Raw genomic sequence first — 16058 nt, 5'->3', positions numbered from 1 at the left:
GAGAATAGGGTACAGGGTCTAAGGTATAGGGTATATGGTACAGAGAATCAATAATAAGATTATTATTCTCTACAGCAAATAAATATCTGCTCAATAATCCGCAATCTGAGAATTGTGCTCTAGCTCCCAGCAAGCTGGACCTGCTAGCTAAATACAGGGTATAAATTTCAGCTATGTGGAAATTAAAGTTTAGAATACAGGGTTTTAGGTGTAGGATTACTAATTCGCGAGCCTGTAGCTGCGAAAGGATTTTCAGCAATTCTGAAACTGCTAAACAGGATTTCCGCGCCAGTCTAGCAATTGCGCGACGGTTATTGAGGGCTAATCTGTAACAGCCCTTAAGGGAATGGAAATCACGCTCAATCGTCCGAAACGCTTTTAAATTAATAGTCAGTATGTCGACTATTATGAGAGGATAGAAAAGGTTTTCACAGACACAGTCTGTAGAATAATATCAACAGACAACAGTCTGTCGTTGTCAGGATAGGAAAGGATTTTTCCAGGATTTTCCACAAGGAAAATATCGAGTCAGCGACTCCTAATTCAGGAAAAGATTTCAATGGGCTTTTCCAAGTAATTGCCAGTCTAAGGACTACAACAAAATCGATCTCTAATTTGCAACTGAGATCACAGGAAAATTCGTGAATTTTCCACAGGGAAAACCAGCAAATAATATTTGCTATTAAAGGAGACAGGTTTCTAGGAATTTTAGAAAGGATTTGCAGGTCTGAAAACCAGCGACCGGGACGATCTCGAATCTGGAACTGAGATCAGGGAGGATTTTAGAACAGGAAGAATTAAGAGAGAAAGAGAAAGGACGTCGCAGTCTGAATGACTTCGACAAGGAAGTTCTCAAGCTGTACCTGAAAGCTGGAAGGATTTCAGAATAGGAAATGTTAAGAGAGAGAAAGAGAAAGGACGTCGCAGTCTGAATGACTTCAACAAGGAAGTTCTCAAGCTGTACCTGAGAGCTGGAAGGATTTCAGAATAGGAAATGTTAAGAGAGAGAAAGAGAAAGGACGTCGCAGTCTGAATGACTTCGACCAGGACGAACTCAAGCTGCACCTGAGTTCTCTGGGAAAAGGATTGGAATTTTCCTACTAGGAATTACAGCAAGTCAGAAACTGCTAAGCAAAGTTGAAATACAGGGCCACCTTATAGTATGAAAACTAAGCAAGGAAAATATACTCAAAATGATAATTATTTCTCTACGAGGATAAAAATTAATCGAGAAAACTATTCTCAAAAAGGACAGGGATTTCCCCACAAGAATAAAAATTACTCTTTAAATTGAAGGCAACCTTACTACAGAGAAGGAAAAACATACGGACTACCAGTCCTGACATACAATTACCTGAATCGACGTGGATACTGATACGGAGAATGACGAACCGATTCTCACTTCCCCTATTAAACTTAAACACGTCGTGAAGCGACAGAGTCGAGACTTATAAATTAAGTACTCAAAATAATCCGCTACAATCCGCAAATGATGCGGAACTCACCGTGATCGAACCGAAAAGAGCCTAGATAAATTTCCCACTTAACTGTTTGTAGTACAAACTTAAGATCCCTTCCATGTTTTCAAAACCAAGGATAACTCGTTCACCTTCAGTGATACGAGTTTAAGAGAAATAACTAACAAGAAATAAAATCCCCAAGGAAGATCTATCTTCGAGTTGTCCGGAACTCGTCCTACAATATCCTATTCTAACACACAAAATAGAATAATTCCCCTAGAAATAGTCTAGTACCGGGAATGTCGTAAGAAGAGGAGATTCGCGACCCGTTCACACGCTCGACCACCGAACAACTGCACTATAAATAAAACCTACAAGGACAGAAAATCCCCCAGGAAAATCTACCTTCAAACAGTCGGTGATTCGACTCACAATATTCTATTCAATAAAATAGAGAATAGAATATTATCCCTCTAGAAAACCACTATTGGGAGCGCCGCTCGGAACGCGGCCGTACACAAACTCAATCACCGAACTACTGCCTCTTGCCTAGGTCTCCTCGAAGCAGAACAGGGTCGCTGAAAATTAGGAGGCCGTGGGAAAAGAGATTGCCGACCAATAGGAGAGACGATCTCAGGAGACGATCACGCCACTGGTCATGTGACAGGGTATGATTCCACTAATGCTGATGCTAAGGGTGTAACCATGATGACAATACTGCTAATTACTATAATAAATTAGGCCGATAAACAATCTTTCTCACCAGAAATTACAAGAAGCGGCCTCTCTGGCGCAACTGCTGCTGACTGTATGTTAGATAACAGAACGCTCAAACCAGTAAACAAAATCTGGAAATTTCTGGTTCAGATGAATCCGCTGATGATAATTGCAGGGTTGTCGCCGATGATGATGATTTATGTGCTCGACTCTAAGCTTAACAAAATAAATTCGGCTGTCGACCATATTTCTCTACTGAAATAAAGAAAATTATCCAAATCATATGCAAAATTATGCTTCTCCTTTCGTCGCAAAATTCACTTTGTGACAGAGATAACACAGTTGTCAGTCAATGTGGAATGTTTAAAAACAACTATATAAAAAAGTATGATGTATTATGAAGGATAAAACTTTGAGAAAAATGTAAATGCAGCTTTACTAGCAGATCCTAAACAGTAAAACACTGATAATGCAATATAAAACAGCTCTTGTAGGAATTGTACCTACTTTTCGAAATCGCCTACTGAATATTTAACAATGAGCTTAGCTTGTATTGTTGAAGTGATGTACATAGTCCTACGTTGGATAATTGAGTGTGTCTTCTTTTTGTGAATAGTGTAAAATTTGTGTGTCTTCTTTTCAGGTTATTGAACTAAATGAACTTTGAATCGTACTTTTTGGTGTGAAAGTAATTGACCATATTTTTATTGAATTTGCTAACTTGTTGCTCAGTTGTCAAAATTAAAGCAATTTTCGTGAATTTATTAAATCAATTTCATGTCGAAAAAGCCACTATATTTGAAATTTGTACGAGCATTGACCTTTTTGCAGCTTGTGCTTTTCCACTGGAAGTTATGCTCAACGCTCGTGGAGGGGGAATAATTTTAAGTGAAAAGGCCTCAGTTCGAATTGAGACGTAACCGGAAAAACATGTAACGGTGTGCGAGCCTCGGTCCTCTGAATGGATCTGTTTTCCATTCAGAGTGACAAATTGACAAGTTCTCGTTATATTATCATTAATTTTGATCTAGTTTGAAAGAAAAAACCGATAAAATTAGTAGAAGTAGAATTAGAAGATTAATTGCGTGGGTGAATCTTAGTAAAGTATAGTGAGTTTTCTTAAATCGTATGTGAGTGTTTCTAAAGAGTCTAAGTTTAAATTGTAAAAATGGTGAGTGCCAAACTTTTGTTGTTTTCGTATTATAGCTCAATATTTAGTTACATAGAATGACCGAGGCCCGAATTTAGTTGCAGCAAGTTAGCAAGCTCCCAAATGTAGAAATTGAAAATGGAATATGCCTTCTGTCATAAAACAATTACTTACTTACTTACTCTCAGGGCCATCTAAATTCAAAATTCATTTAAATATCAAAATTCAAAATTTTTAGTTTAGTCATTAGTTTTGAAGTGGAATTTGGACTCTTTGAAGTGAAAGTGAAATCTTAACCTTATTCTTTTTTGAAACTTTTATTTGTAAAAATTTGGGAGAAGACAGTTTTGGGCTATGCCTGTTGTCTTCTCCCAATCATATTATATTTATTATAATTATGATCTGTAATTGCCAATGAAAAGATGAAAAACATGAATAAATGAATTAATAAGAAATCTATATCTAAGTTGAAATTTGGCCGCACCAACAAACTGTCTCCACGTAGTTCGCTCCTCAGCATCTCTTTCTGTCGCTCCAAGTCTCTTCATGTCAGTCTTAACCTGTTGCCACCATCTCTGTCTGGGTCTCCCACGGGGTCTTCGTCCTAGAGGGTTGGATGTTGAAACTTGTTTCAGCTTGGACTCTTTTCCTCTTCTGAGTATGTGCCCAGCTCATTGTAATCTCCTACACTTTGTTTCACTTACAATGTCTGGTTTATTGTAGAGTTCTCTGATTTCCTTATGTTTCCTCCTCCATTCTCCTTGCTCGTACGTGGGCCCATATATCTTTCGCAGCACTTTATTTTCAAATACTATGAGCTTTTGTTTTTTCTTCTTCTTTCTTGGTCATTTTCCAAGTTTCAGACCCATAGAGTAACACTGGACTTATAATTGTCTTGTATAGTCTGAGCTTTGTTCTGTGAGATAGGGACTTTGAAGAAAGTAGTTTTTTGCAGGCATACATACACAGTCCTGTTCGCTGAGTTTACCCTATTTTGTATCTCTACACTATCCAAATTTTTACTTGAGATTGTTACTCCGAGATATTTGAATTCCTGCACTTGTTTGAATTCATGTTCATCTATTTTCAGGCTGCCCATCCTTTCCCCCTGGTTTCTTGTAAAATGTATAAATTTAGTTTTGGAGTAATTTATTATTAGGTCCATTTTCTCGGCTTCTTCTATTAGCAATTTGGTGAGAGTTTTCATGTCCTCTACATTTTCTGAAATAATTGCACATCATCTGCAAAAGCCAACACATTAATCTTCGAACAACCTCTACACCGATATCTTGCTGTGCTACTTTTTGAAGCGCTTCTTCTATGGCCAAGTTGTAGAATTGGACAGAGCCCATCACCCTGTTTTGCTCCCCAATTAACCAACAACGGTTCACTGTAGTTGCCATCTATTTTAACTGAGCATTTTGATCCTGTCATACTTATTTTTGACAAATTAATTAATTTCTTTGGGATGCCAAATTTCTCCAGTTGTATCCACAGTTTATCTTTTTTAATGCTATCATATGCTTTTTGGAAGTCTATGAAAACTGCATAGAATTCTTTGTTGTACTCCCAATACTCTGCTATTATTTCTTTTAAGATGAAAACTTGGTTTGTTGTTGACCTGCCTTTACGAACCTTTGGTGCTCTTCAATTACCACATCACTAGGCGGTTGAGAATTACTTTTGATATAACTTTATAGGGTATGAGAAGGGAGATGCCTCTGTAATTACCGCAGTATTCTTTAGCTCCTTTTTTTAGTATGGGCACTATAACAGCTTCTTGCCATTCAGGTGGTATTTGCTTTTTCTCCCAAATTTCCAGGGTTAGTTCCCACAATTTTCCAACAATTACTTCACCCCCTTTAACAATTCTGCTGTTATCTCATCTCTTCCAGGCGCCCTGTTGTTTTTCAAGGATTTGAAAACAGTTACTGGATGAATTTGTTTGAAAATTTGAATGTTACATGACTTTTATTAATTCGTTCTATTTACAATTCAATAAACCTGACGTTAAATTTTAAAAGTATTTTCAATGAAGTTCCTGGCTCGTAGTTAGTTTTTGTTACTATAGTTGCTAGAATAGGTGACTATTAAATAATGATGATAATCTGTGCATGTGAATGAACGACTCCACTATAAGCTCCCAACCAATCAAGGATTCAAACATAAGTTTAGTAGTATAATTCCAGCAAATATTATAGAAGAGTAGAAACACCCCCTCCGTTTACAATTTTATTTATTCTTATGGCTTTTATTGGCAGAGAGATCCTTTTGGATGTTCTGCCTTGCCTTATTACCCAATGTCATTTCCTATCAACACTCAAGTTTATAGGTTATGTATTGCGTTCTTTATGTTTTCTCACTAAAAATTTGAACTTTGATTTCCTGAGTTTTTATTTTATAAAATTTAAAATCAATAAAACTCATTTCTAAACACACACATTTAAAAAATTTCTAAACACACACATTTATTTTTATTTTATAAAATTTAAAATCAATAAAACTCATTTCTAAACACACACATTTAAAAATTTTCTAAACTCATTTCACACACACACACACACACACACACACACACACACACACACACCACACACACACACACACACACACACACACACACAACACACACACACACACACACACACAACCACACACACACACACACACACACCACACACACACACACACACACACACCACACACACACACACACATTTCCTGAGTTTTTATTTTATAAAATTTAAAATCAATAAAACTCATTTCTAAACACAAATTCACATTTAAAAAGCAAACAAATATAAAATGTTGATGAAAATATTTCACATTACAAATTTGCATTATTCATTGCATGCATTACACAGATGTTATTGTTATTTAAATAACAATATATACAGCTTGATGTTATTGTTAGTTAAAAAGGTAGCGGTTGGCTCCGTGGTCGGACTGATTATCTATCACTCAGATAAGTTGAGATTCGTGCGGCTGCTACTCCCGTTGGAATGGTGACCACATGAAGAGCCGACTTCTCAAAATATAATTTATGACTTCCCGGTGGTTCGGAACATACCAAAAGCAACTCCAGTTTTTCAACATGTCTGTTTTTATTGTTAATCGATTTCACTTTCAATACTTACCTTCAACTTAATAACACCTCAATGTGATCTTATTTTGTAGAGTAAAAGAAATAGTGAAGGATGGCAACTCGATCCTCGAAGTGGTTTCGGCTGAGCATGCCAAGTTGGTGGCCATGGCTAATGAAACCAGTTGCGACCAAGAAAAGCTCACAAAAAACAATTCTGGCTCAACTGTTGAACAGACTATGAAAAGAAAAGGTTCGTTTTCTTTATTGATAATTAAATTATCTCCATTTTTAACCTATTCATATTTTTGTTTTAATACTTCATAGGGCTGGTTTCCGAGCTCGGGATCTATAAGTTCTGGACTTACAGAGTCCAGGACTAAAATAAGCTCTCGGATCTAAATTGACTTTCTGAGTCACGATTTTATCTTCTAAACTCCGAGGTCTATTGAGTTTTCGACTTATTTGAGTCCAGGACTTTAACGCAGTAAACAGAGGGAAATTCACAATATTTTGCTGTTGTATTGTTGGCATTTTAGCAAAACGGAAACAGCTGATTGCAGCGGGATAATTCAAATGAGCATGCTCTCCAAACTATTTTGTAAAAATAATACTTTTCGATTTCTTTGAAGGCCTATTCAAAGCAAAACATTTGAAAGGTGAATGAATAAACATTTCATTTTACGTTATGCTGTTATTGATCATTGATCCTAACCAGTAATTTTAGAACAAAAATTTCATTAGACTATTTAGTTTTAAAACTCATTTGTTTTGAAAAAAAAACTGGAATAATAATTTATTATTATTATTAATATGTTGAATATGACATTGATTAATAACATTCAGATTGGAATGCAAAAACCAAGGCAATCCTTATATTATTTTTCTTGACCATTTTCAGGTTATGTCACATTCATCGTAAAATAAGGTTAGTTTTTTACGCATATTCTGATACAATTTTATTGCAAAATAAACTTGCAAACTATATTTGGATGGACTAATCCAAATAATTTAGGTATTCCATGACATCTATTTGGCTTTTCATCTACTCCAAAACAATAACTGAATTGTGTTTGCTCAGTTAAGTCTAGAACTTTAATTTAACCCTACCCCAGTCGAGGGTTTAAAATTACGCTGTTTCAAGTTCTGGACTTAACGATTTTTGATAAATCCTCGACTCGGAAAGAGGCGAGAATCTAATTCAAGTCCTGGACTTATGAGCCCTTCACTCAGAAAGCGAAATTATAAACTCCAGGGTCCAATGTGATCTCTAAACTCCAGAGTCTATCTAAGTCCTCAACTACGTTAACGCTCTGACTCGGAAAGCCAATTTTCTGACTCCAGAGTTTAAAGCCAGTTAAATTCTAGAACTTAGCTAAATCCCGAGCTCGGAAACCGGCCCTTAGTATCCCATACTGAGTTAAAAGTTCTCCCAAATGAATTATTCTCTCTGCTAGACCCTTCTGGTAATAAATAGTTCATCATTAAGGCAATACTCACACTAGCGCGACTCAAATCGCGAAGCTACTTCATACATCAGCTGTTCAAGTGAGAGTTTTTGTCAACTACGATAACAAAATTTCTTATTTGATATTCAATAATGATTAATAATAATACTAGTAGACTGCCATATTAAAACTAAAACCTAACCCCAAGCCTTCCTTCAAGCTAACATCAACCTCTAACTAACTTCTCATTAACACTAACTATAACCCTAACCTCAAAGTTAGGTGAGATTTGGTTTGTTAGTGAGATTAAGATTTGGGGTGAAATAGCTTGCATATAAACGAGAACAATTTCAAATTTGTTGAGAAAGTAGTAAAATTTCCCATTTTATACCATAAAAAGATTTTTTGATCAATTCTTATAATAATTAATATATAATATCAATTATATAATAATTGTTATAAGCCTTCAATTATACAATTCTAAATAAGTCAGGTTGAAAGGTCCGAAAGATTGGAGTCGTACGATTTGAGTCGCTCTAGTATGAGTAGGTAGAGCCTAACTCACTAATGGAGAGTTAATCGTACTGTCTGCTTTAAATTCATTATTCCACTGTCAACTACCCTAGCAAATGTTGAATTATAAATTGATATTGATTCCTAGAACTATGTCATTCAAGACGTTGTATGGGTCCTCCCAAAAAAGCAATAAACATAAAAATAAATACTGATTTAAATATTTTGTGATATCTCATCAAACTACAGATTCTGTTTTATTTATTGGTTAATACCAGGTAACCCGTGCTTCGCAAGGGTCGAATAAAACATAACCTACTGAAATCTTGAAGAATTAAAAATAGTCCTATAAACATCCTCGGTAAATTCACTTTTTGAATTAATAATAATAATAATATTTTGTATGGCGTTTACTGGTGAGGAATCCCTGGCGGAAGTTCCACCTCGCCTGAGTATATCATTTGAGCCGTCAATGGGCCTTACGACTGTCATACTTCAGCCGGGACCAACATTCAACGTGCCCATCCGATAACATGGGAGTGACCTGGTCAAAAACTTCTGGTGATGAGCGGGTTGGAATAGGGGATTTTTTGAATTATTCTATAATATAAAAATCGGCTTATAAACAAGTACGGGATAGGAAATTTACGAATGACTCATCATCACGTCTCAACTACTGGACACATAACCTTGAAATTTTGCTTATAGATTCTCAATTCACCGAGAATGGTTACCGGCCTATTTTAAATTCTTATAGATTTCAGTAGATCAAGTTTTTATTTTGTCAAGTTTTTAATTAGACCCTTGCGGAGCAGGGGTTCACTGTTTGCGTATAGCCTATGACCGTTCCACCGATAATTTTTAAATATAAATATTTAAATGTGTTTTCTAATGTAAATTTTTCTTTATTTCTGTATTGTATTGTGTTTCAAGTTTAAGCTAAAGTGGCTTCCCAATTTTATTCATTCTCTCGTTTATTTATTGGTGCAGTGGAGAAGTCATCCAAGTTGAGCAGTGAGCCGGCAGGCAAAGTTGGCAAAGCATGGAATGGAGCAGCGGTGAGTGCGACTGCAGCTGCAGCGGCGGCGGCGGCAGCGGCCACATCATCCGGCCACGTCAGTCCGGCAACTGCCAGTCACAAAGACGAGAAGCGCACCAAGCAAAAGAAAACCAGTGACATCATGGTAAGCAGCAATCATCTGTTCATTCATCTTTACCCATTCGCATGAAAAGAGAACAACAGCTCCTATCTGTTAATTTCGTCGGTTTTTCAAAACTGTAAAATACTAACAAAATCTGAATTAGGTGCTACTTCCAAATTATCCAATTCTTCCAAATCAAAATCCAATTCTTCAATCCTAATATTTCACATTGTAAGATGAAGAGTGGTGAAGAATTCCAAATAATCATTGTAATATTTTAAAGGTTGAAGTATTCATAGATTATCTTGGCTTCTTCTTCCAGAGTGAAATGTTTGAAGCTCAGTTAGTCCTGTTGCTTAACAAAATAATGAATGACAAAAATAGACTTGAGATACTGGTGTTGGTGAGATGTTGTGATATCTATCCATGACACCATTGGTGTTGAAACATGTATGTCATTTTACAATAAATTAGTGATATTTCCGACATCCCAGTGCTTTCATCACAAAAATAGAGATAGTATTTGTTAATGATAATTAGTAGTTTCGTTACCAATTATCATCAAACATTAATTTCCATTTTGGAGAAATGTCACATCAATTGTAGTTAATTGTCAATATTCTTCATTACATTGTATTCAATAGATAATCAAATGCATAATAAACCACATAAGTTACTGTAAATATGGTAACTTGAAAGATTTTTAATAAAAGATTAGGATTGTTATAAAAATTTCTGAGTGGTGTATATTGGTTTCTCTGCATCATAATATAGCTAAGTTTTAATTTGATTTTTATATTACTGTATTCGTAGTCATGAGTTAAGATCCTCTATATCTATGTTATACCTGTTTGTACTTTTACGTAACGATTTTCAGTCGCTGCTTTCCATGCCGTCAGCAAGAGAAAAGGAAAATAAAAAGGTTGGTGAAGAGATTCTAGCGCTGTTGAGTAAACCAACAGCTAAGGAGCGATCATTAGCCGAGCGTTTCAGATCACAAGGTGGAGCTCAGGTAACGATATTATGCAAAAGTTTATTGATTGTTACTTCACTATTGGAATCAGATTTTATTCTCATTTTTCTCAATTAACTTCCGTAATTTCGCAGTGTTAGACAATTTGCTGAGCAAAAATCAGAAAATGTATTTATTTTTATAATAATAATAATAGTAATGTTTGCTTAACAGTATTCATTTTATGATTTGATACATCTTACTTGATATTTGTTACTCTTCCATTCTTATCACTACCGCCGATGTCCCCACAATCATGAATTCTTATGAATCGTAACATGTTCCAAAAATAGGTCAAGTAATGGTCACTTACACAGTAATACTTTCACGATAATTCGTAGTCCAAAAATATGTTAACTAAACAATTTGAATTCATTAGGATTGAAAACTGAATATAAATAGAATATTTCACTCAATAATTAATACAGTTTTTCAAACTGTGTTCTTCTGTTTGTACAAAAACCCGAATATAGTTCAAATATGTATAATATAGAACTTTATTAATCAACTACTAAATCCAAACAATAACTGGATAATAATTATAATATATAATGATAAACAATATGAATAATAATAGTAATTATTATTTGATACACTCCCTTCATCATTGAAACCAATACTTTTATAATTTTCAAAATTACGTTTTTGATAATTAGGTGATGGAATTCTGTCCGCATGGAACAAGAGCTGATTGCACAACAGATCACTGCAAGAAACTGCATTTCAAGAAGATAATTCAAAAACATACCGATGAATCTCTGGGCGACTGCTCTTTTTTGAATACCTGCTTTCACATGGACACTTGCAAGTAGGTTCATCATTTCTGCATTCAAACTTACATTTATTGTGGATTACTACAATAAAAATTAATTTATATAATACGGATAAAAAGTTTTTTTGTGAATTTACAGTACTAATTCATATCGCACAATCAACTCTTAACATATTCTATTCAAATTATAAATCAAAACTTCACATATAGGGCCGCCAACCTTTGTTTTAGTTCAAACAGCATGTAAATTAGTTCAGTATAACGTTTAGAGTGGTTGTTGTCAGTTTTGCGAACGTATTTTTCTATATTATAAGGATATCAATAGCACATTAATAATTATCAATTCGTTATTTTTTTGAGACCCTGATAGAGAACAATGAACAAAAGTAGATGTGAATGAAAAATAATGAAATACGTTAAGAGAGGAATTTCTATTCAAAGTGCTGAAATTTCATGTTAAAAACACATAAATGTCCATATTAAATCTACACCTCTGTGTCTTAATTATTGTTATAATTTGTATTGGGAAAATGATTTGCGTACTAATAATTGAAATAATTTCAGATATGTCCACTACGAAGTAGATGGCCCCACTGTACCTTTGCCCAAAGAAGGTGGACTGACAGGGGAAGATAAGGTGCAGGACGGAAATGTGCTCAAATGCCAGGATGCTACCATTCTCTACCCGCCTCAGTGGATTCAGTGTGATCTTAGGTATCTGGACATGACGGTTTTAGGTGCGAACTACTTCAAACAAAACAACGTTTTTACAATGCTACACGCTCAACCTAGTGCTATAAAGAATGCCAGTTAGAATGCTCGTCTTTCACAAAAGGACAACAACTTCATTTCAGACATTATTAAAAGAAACAGACAGAATAAAACCTGTCCGAATTGGAACTTTGGCCTTTCTTTTGACGCAAGCCGCATGAATTGACACACTATCTAAGCCACTGGGTTTTGCTGAAATTTGTTATTATATTATCGTATCAGGTTTGTTTTCGGGTTGATTTCTGCGGGTATTGCAGATTTGACGTCTTGTGAAATCGGACTTCCCTAGGTTTTATAACTATGTGATTGATGCCCTGATATAGGTTTTCAACCATATATAGGGTTGGGCAATGAAATATGGAGGATTTGGAATAGCTGTTGAACGAAACTTTTTCCAGTTTGTACCTTGGATGTTGCCATTTTATATTTAGAGGAAAAACTTTATTATTAAAGTTTATTAAATACAAAAAATGACATTGGCTAAATGGTGTCCGTTTTTGTCCATATACTTCTGTAGACATTGTGAGAAGTTGTCCATACTCATCCACATTTTCACGCAACGAGATGAGGGGTCCAGGGAAGGTCTGTCTAAAAAATACATAGTTTCTTAATTTATCATCTTCTCAATAGTGGCAGAAAAAAAACACGCAGCATTGTTAGATAACGATCTGAATTGATAGATGCTCAATAAAGTAAGTGCCAATGATGAAGTTCTGACTCATTAAACATTCAATTATCCGCCATTGCTACAGAAACAGCAATTACAACAGAAAATCTCAATCTTTAAACCACAGATTCCCTCCAAGGCAGATACGGCAAGGTTATCTCTTGCACAGCTTTCTGTCATCAACTTCTCACAACGTCTACAGGAGTGGTTCATCAAAAACGGACGCCATTTTACAGATGCTATTTTTCTTACTCACTACTTAATCCATTTTAACATTTTGTTGGAAGAAAATGTATGTTTATTTCTAAAATGTGTTCAATTTTCAGGTAAATTTGCTGTGATTATGGCTGACCCCCCATGGGATATTCATATGGAGTTACCTTATGGTACATTGTCAGATGACGAAATGAGACAACTTGGCATTCCTACACTACAAGACGATGGTCTCATTTTTCTATGGGTCACTGGCAGGTGAGTCATTCCAATACCCAAAGTATTTTTCTGCTCTTATAAAAAATACATTGTATGTGCAATACTACCTGATTTATCAGCAGCTATTGTATCAGCATTATTACCTGTTATTGTAATCAAGTCTATGTAAGGCAGACTCATTTCAATATTATTTTTTTTAATATTCCGTTTTCTACTTTATCTGCAATGCAAAACCATCCATATGGCTTAATTAAAAGCACATCAAGAAATAAAATATAGATACTTCATTGGAAGTGAAATCCTGTAAAACTTGAGGCTGAATTAGAAAACTCGATGAAATAGAATGGTAAACCAGTAAACCGCATGTAAGCAGATCACATACGCGAATGAATTTAATTTATTTACTAGTAGTAATATTCACAACTTTTATTCTTCGGTAATCTTCTTTGATTATGTATACTTTACAGATAATAATTTTCAACCAATTTGAAGCTGAAATTTTAAATTAGCTGTGAACTATGCACTTGACATACAATGTTATTTATATTGTCTGCTGAACTTGACTAATCATTTATTTGTTGAATCATAATTATTATCGATCAATCATTAACATTAATGATAATTAATAATGTATATTTTAATCATTACTATAATTGCAGAGCTATGGAATTGGGCCGAGAATGTTTGAAGCTGTGGGGCTATGAGAGAGTCGATGAGATCATATGGGTGAAGACAAATCAGCTTCAGAGGATTATCCGGACAGGACGCACTGGTCACTGGCTTAATCACGGAAAGGAACATTGCTTGGTAATAACAACATTCGATTTTTCTATTCAAATGTATAAATCCAAAAGATCAATGTAATTCATATATTTGTAAAAAAAGGCTAGTGATTCCCTGAATTGACACGCCTATTGACTCACTGCAGTTGATCGCAATTGAGATTCGAAAGAATGTACCCGGGAATTATCACTCACTTAGTTCTGTATTTTCTATTATTTGAAACGTGTGACTATTATTTTCACAACAATGCTAATTAAAAAGGTAAAAACTAAAACTGTTTTCAATTTAATTAAAATTATGAAAAATTGATTAATTGGCTGAGATATTTATTTGAATATAAAATAATTATTCCGTACTCCCTCAAAAAAACATTTGGTTTCCTTGAATTTCAACTTCCGAAAAATTTTGCTCACAGTAGAATTTAATCCCACGACCTCTCTTTTCAGTGTATAGCTCGGTGCTGCGAGTCAATTTATTTTCAACTTGTCGAATTCTGAATGTGAATTTAGTGACTTGAATCGTCAAGTCTTTTAATAAAATTTCATCCATGTACTACTTCTTTTACAGGTTGGCATGAAGGGATCACCACGTAATTTGAATAGAGGGTTGGACTGTGATGTGATAGTCGCTGAAGTAAGAGCTACTAGTCATAAACCTGACGAAATTTATGGAATAATTGAACGTCTTTCACCTGGCACTAGAAAAATAGAATTGTTTGGCCGACCACACAACGTGCAACCCAATTGGTTAGTCGCGTCAATTATAATCAATAGTCTGTTTCTGTTTCATTTTTTCCTATTACTGTTTCAATATAATTTATCTTATTTATTCCACATTAATTAAATCAATAGTAGAATTTATTGCATCTCCTTTTTATGCTGAATGATGCCCTCACAGGTATTCACTTGTGGTTTACGGATGAGATGTTTTTGTAAACTATTTAAAATTAAAAGTTACACTGTGTGAAAATCTACAATAATTTATCAAATAAAGCTTTTGTTTTTGGTAAGATATAGTGATATTTTCCCATAATAAAACAATAGAATATTGTCCAAAAATACCAAGAATTTATTAAAAAGTTACAAACATGTTTGAACACCTATGGTGACATCTTCTGTGTGAGAATTCAAAAATAGTTTTCAAAACTCATACTGAAGATGACACCATAGGTCTTGGAACATGTTTGTACCATTTTGATAAGTTTGCGATATTTTTAGACAATAATCCAGTGTTTTACTATCAAAGCTACTTTATTATATTTTGAAATGTTGTTTATTTGTAGGATAACTCTTGGAAATCAAGTGGATGGTGTACGTCTTGTCGATCCAGAGTTGATCAAAGCATTCCGTAAGCGCTACCCGGATGGAAACTGCATGGCCCCTCCCAAGACGTGATTGATGCAGCCACAGCAATTCCTATAAAGCTGACTTGACTCCATAAAATTTGCACTCAACTACGAAATTGACTTTTCAAAAGTATATCTAGTCACGAAAACGGACTATTTATTCATAAAACGTGCATGTACATAGTATGGACAATGTTAGGTATAGAATATTTTTCATTTTTTATTAATGTAGATTGATGAACACTAATATTGTAATAGCTGTAGTACAGTATTTAGACTATGAATATTCCAAGTAAATATTTATTATTCATGTTGATTTGTAATTTTGAAACCTCATCTGTGAGTGAGACTAAATAATATATTATGTATGATAAGAAACTTTTGGATCAGATTTGCATCTCACTCAAATATTTTTTTATTCTTATTTTCTAGTCTTAGTTTCATGTGAAAAATAACTGAATGTTTTAGTTTTTAATTATTTTCAGGCATCGTAAGTCAATTTTTGTCAAGAGATCTGACATGCCAAAGAGTCAAAGAAGAGCGTGAATTTGAAATAAATTATGCTCCAACATATAGAATATAAATTTCTGGTGAGATTTCCAATAGCTGATGACATGTATGACATCGCTCATGCACTAATTAATATGTTACCATCAATGTGTCGTTTATGATTCTACAGTTGTACGCTTTCTTAGAAAGCACCCATAAATAACGTAACTGGTTACTGGTTACTATACATAATAACGTGACACCAAACAGACCCG

At 34.6% G+C, this 16058-nt stretch overlaps 1 protein-coding gene across 1 annotated transcript; it reads left to right on the top strand.

Moving 5' to 3' along the window:
* The first annotated feature begins 6053 nt into the window (after window positions 1-6053).
* Window positions 6054-15604, top strand: LOC111059382 (N6-adenosine-methyltransferase MT-A70-like protein). The gene is made up of 9 exons (XM_039430793.1): window positions 6054-6662; window positions 9361-9554; window positions 10390-10524; window positions 11181-11332; window positions 11861-12033; window positions 13061-13205; window positions 13826-13973; window positions 14517-14695; window positions 15232-15604. Exons 1-9 carry the CDS (start codon window positions 6578-6580, stop codon window positions 15341-15343), a joined length of 1323 nt encoding a protein of 440 aa, XP_039286727.1. The 5' UTR covers window positions 6054-6577; the 3' UTR covers window positions 15344-15604.
* The last annotated feature ends 454 nt before the right edge of the window (window positions 15605-16058 follow it).

This window comes from Nilaparvata lugens, chromosome 6 (assembly GCF_014356525.2).
Source record: "Nilaparvata lugens isolate BPH chromosome 6, ASM1435652v1, whole genome shotgun sequence".
NCBI lineage: Eukaryota > Metazoa > Arthropoda > Insecta > Hemiptera > Delphacidae > Nilaparvata > Nilaparvata lugens.
The sequence above is the reverse complement of the archived record's forward strand: the minus strand, read 5'-3'. Positions and strand labels throughout refer to the sequence as shown.

Excerpts from the sequence above, each read along its gene's own strand:
- LOC111059382 (XM_039430793.1), top strand. The coding sequence starts at position 6,578 with ATGGCTAATGAAACCAGTTGCGACCAAGAAAAGCTCACAAAAAACAAT. Across the intron at positions 13,206-13,825 it reads TTTCTATGGGTCACTGGCAG|AGCTATGGAATTGGGCCGAG; the intron begins GTGAGTCATTCC and ends CTATAATTGCAG. Across the intron at positions 13,974-14,516 it reads ACGGAAAGGAACATTGCTTG|GTTGGCATGAAGGGATCACC; the intron begins GTAATAACAACA and ends CTTCTTTTACAG.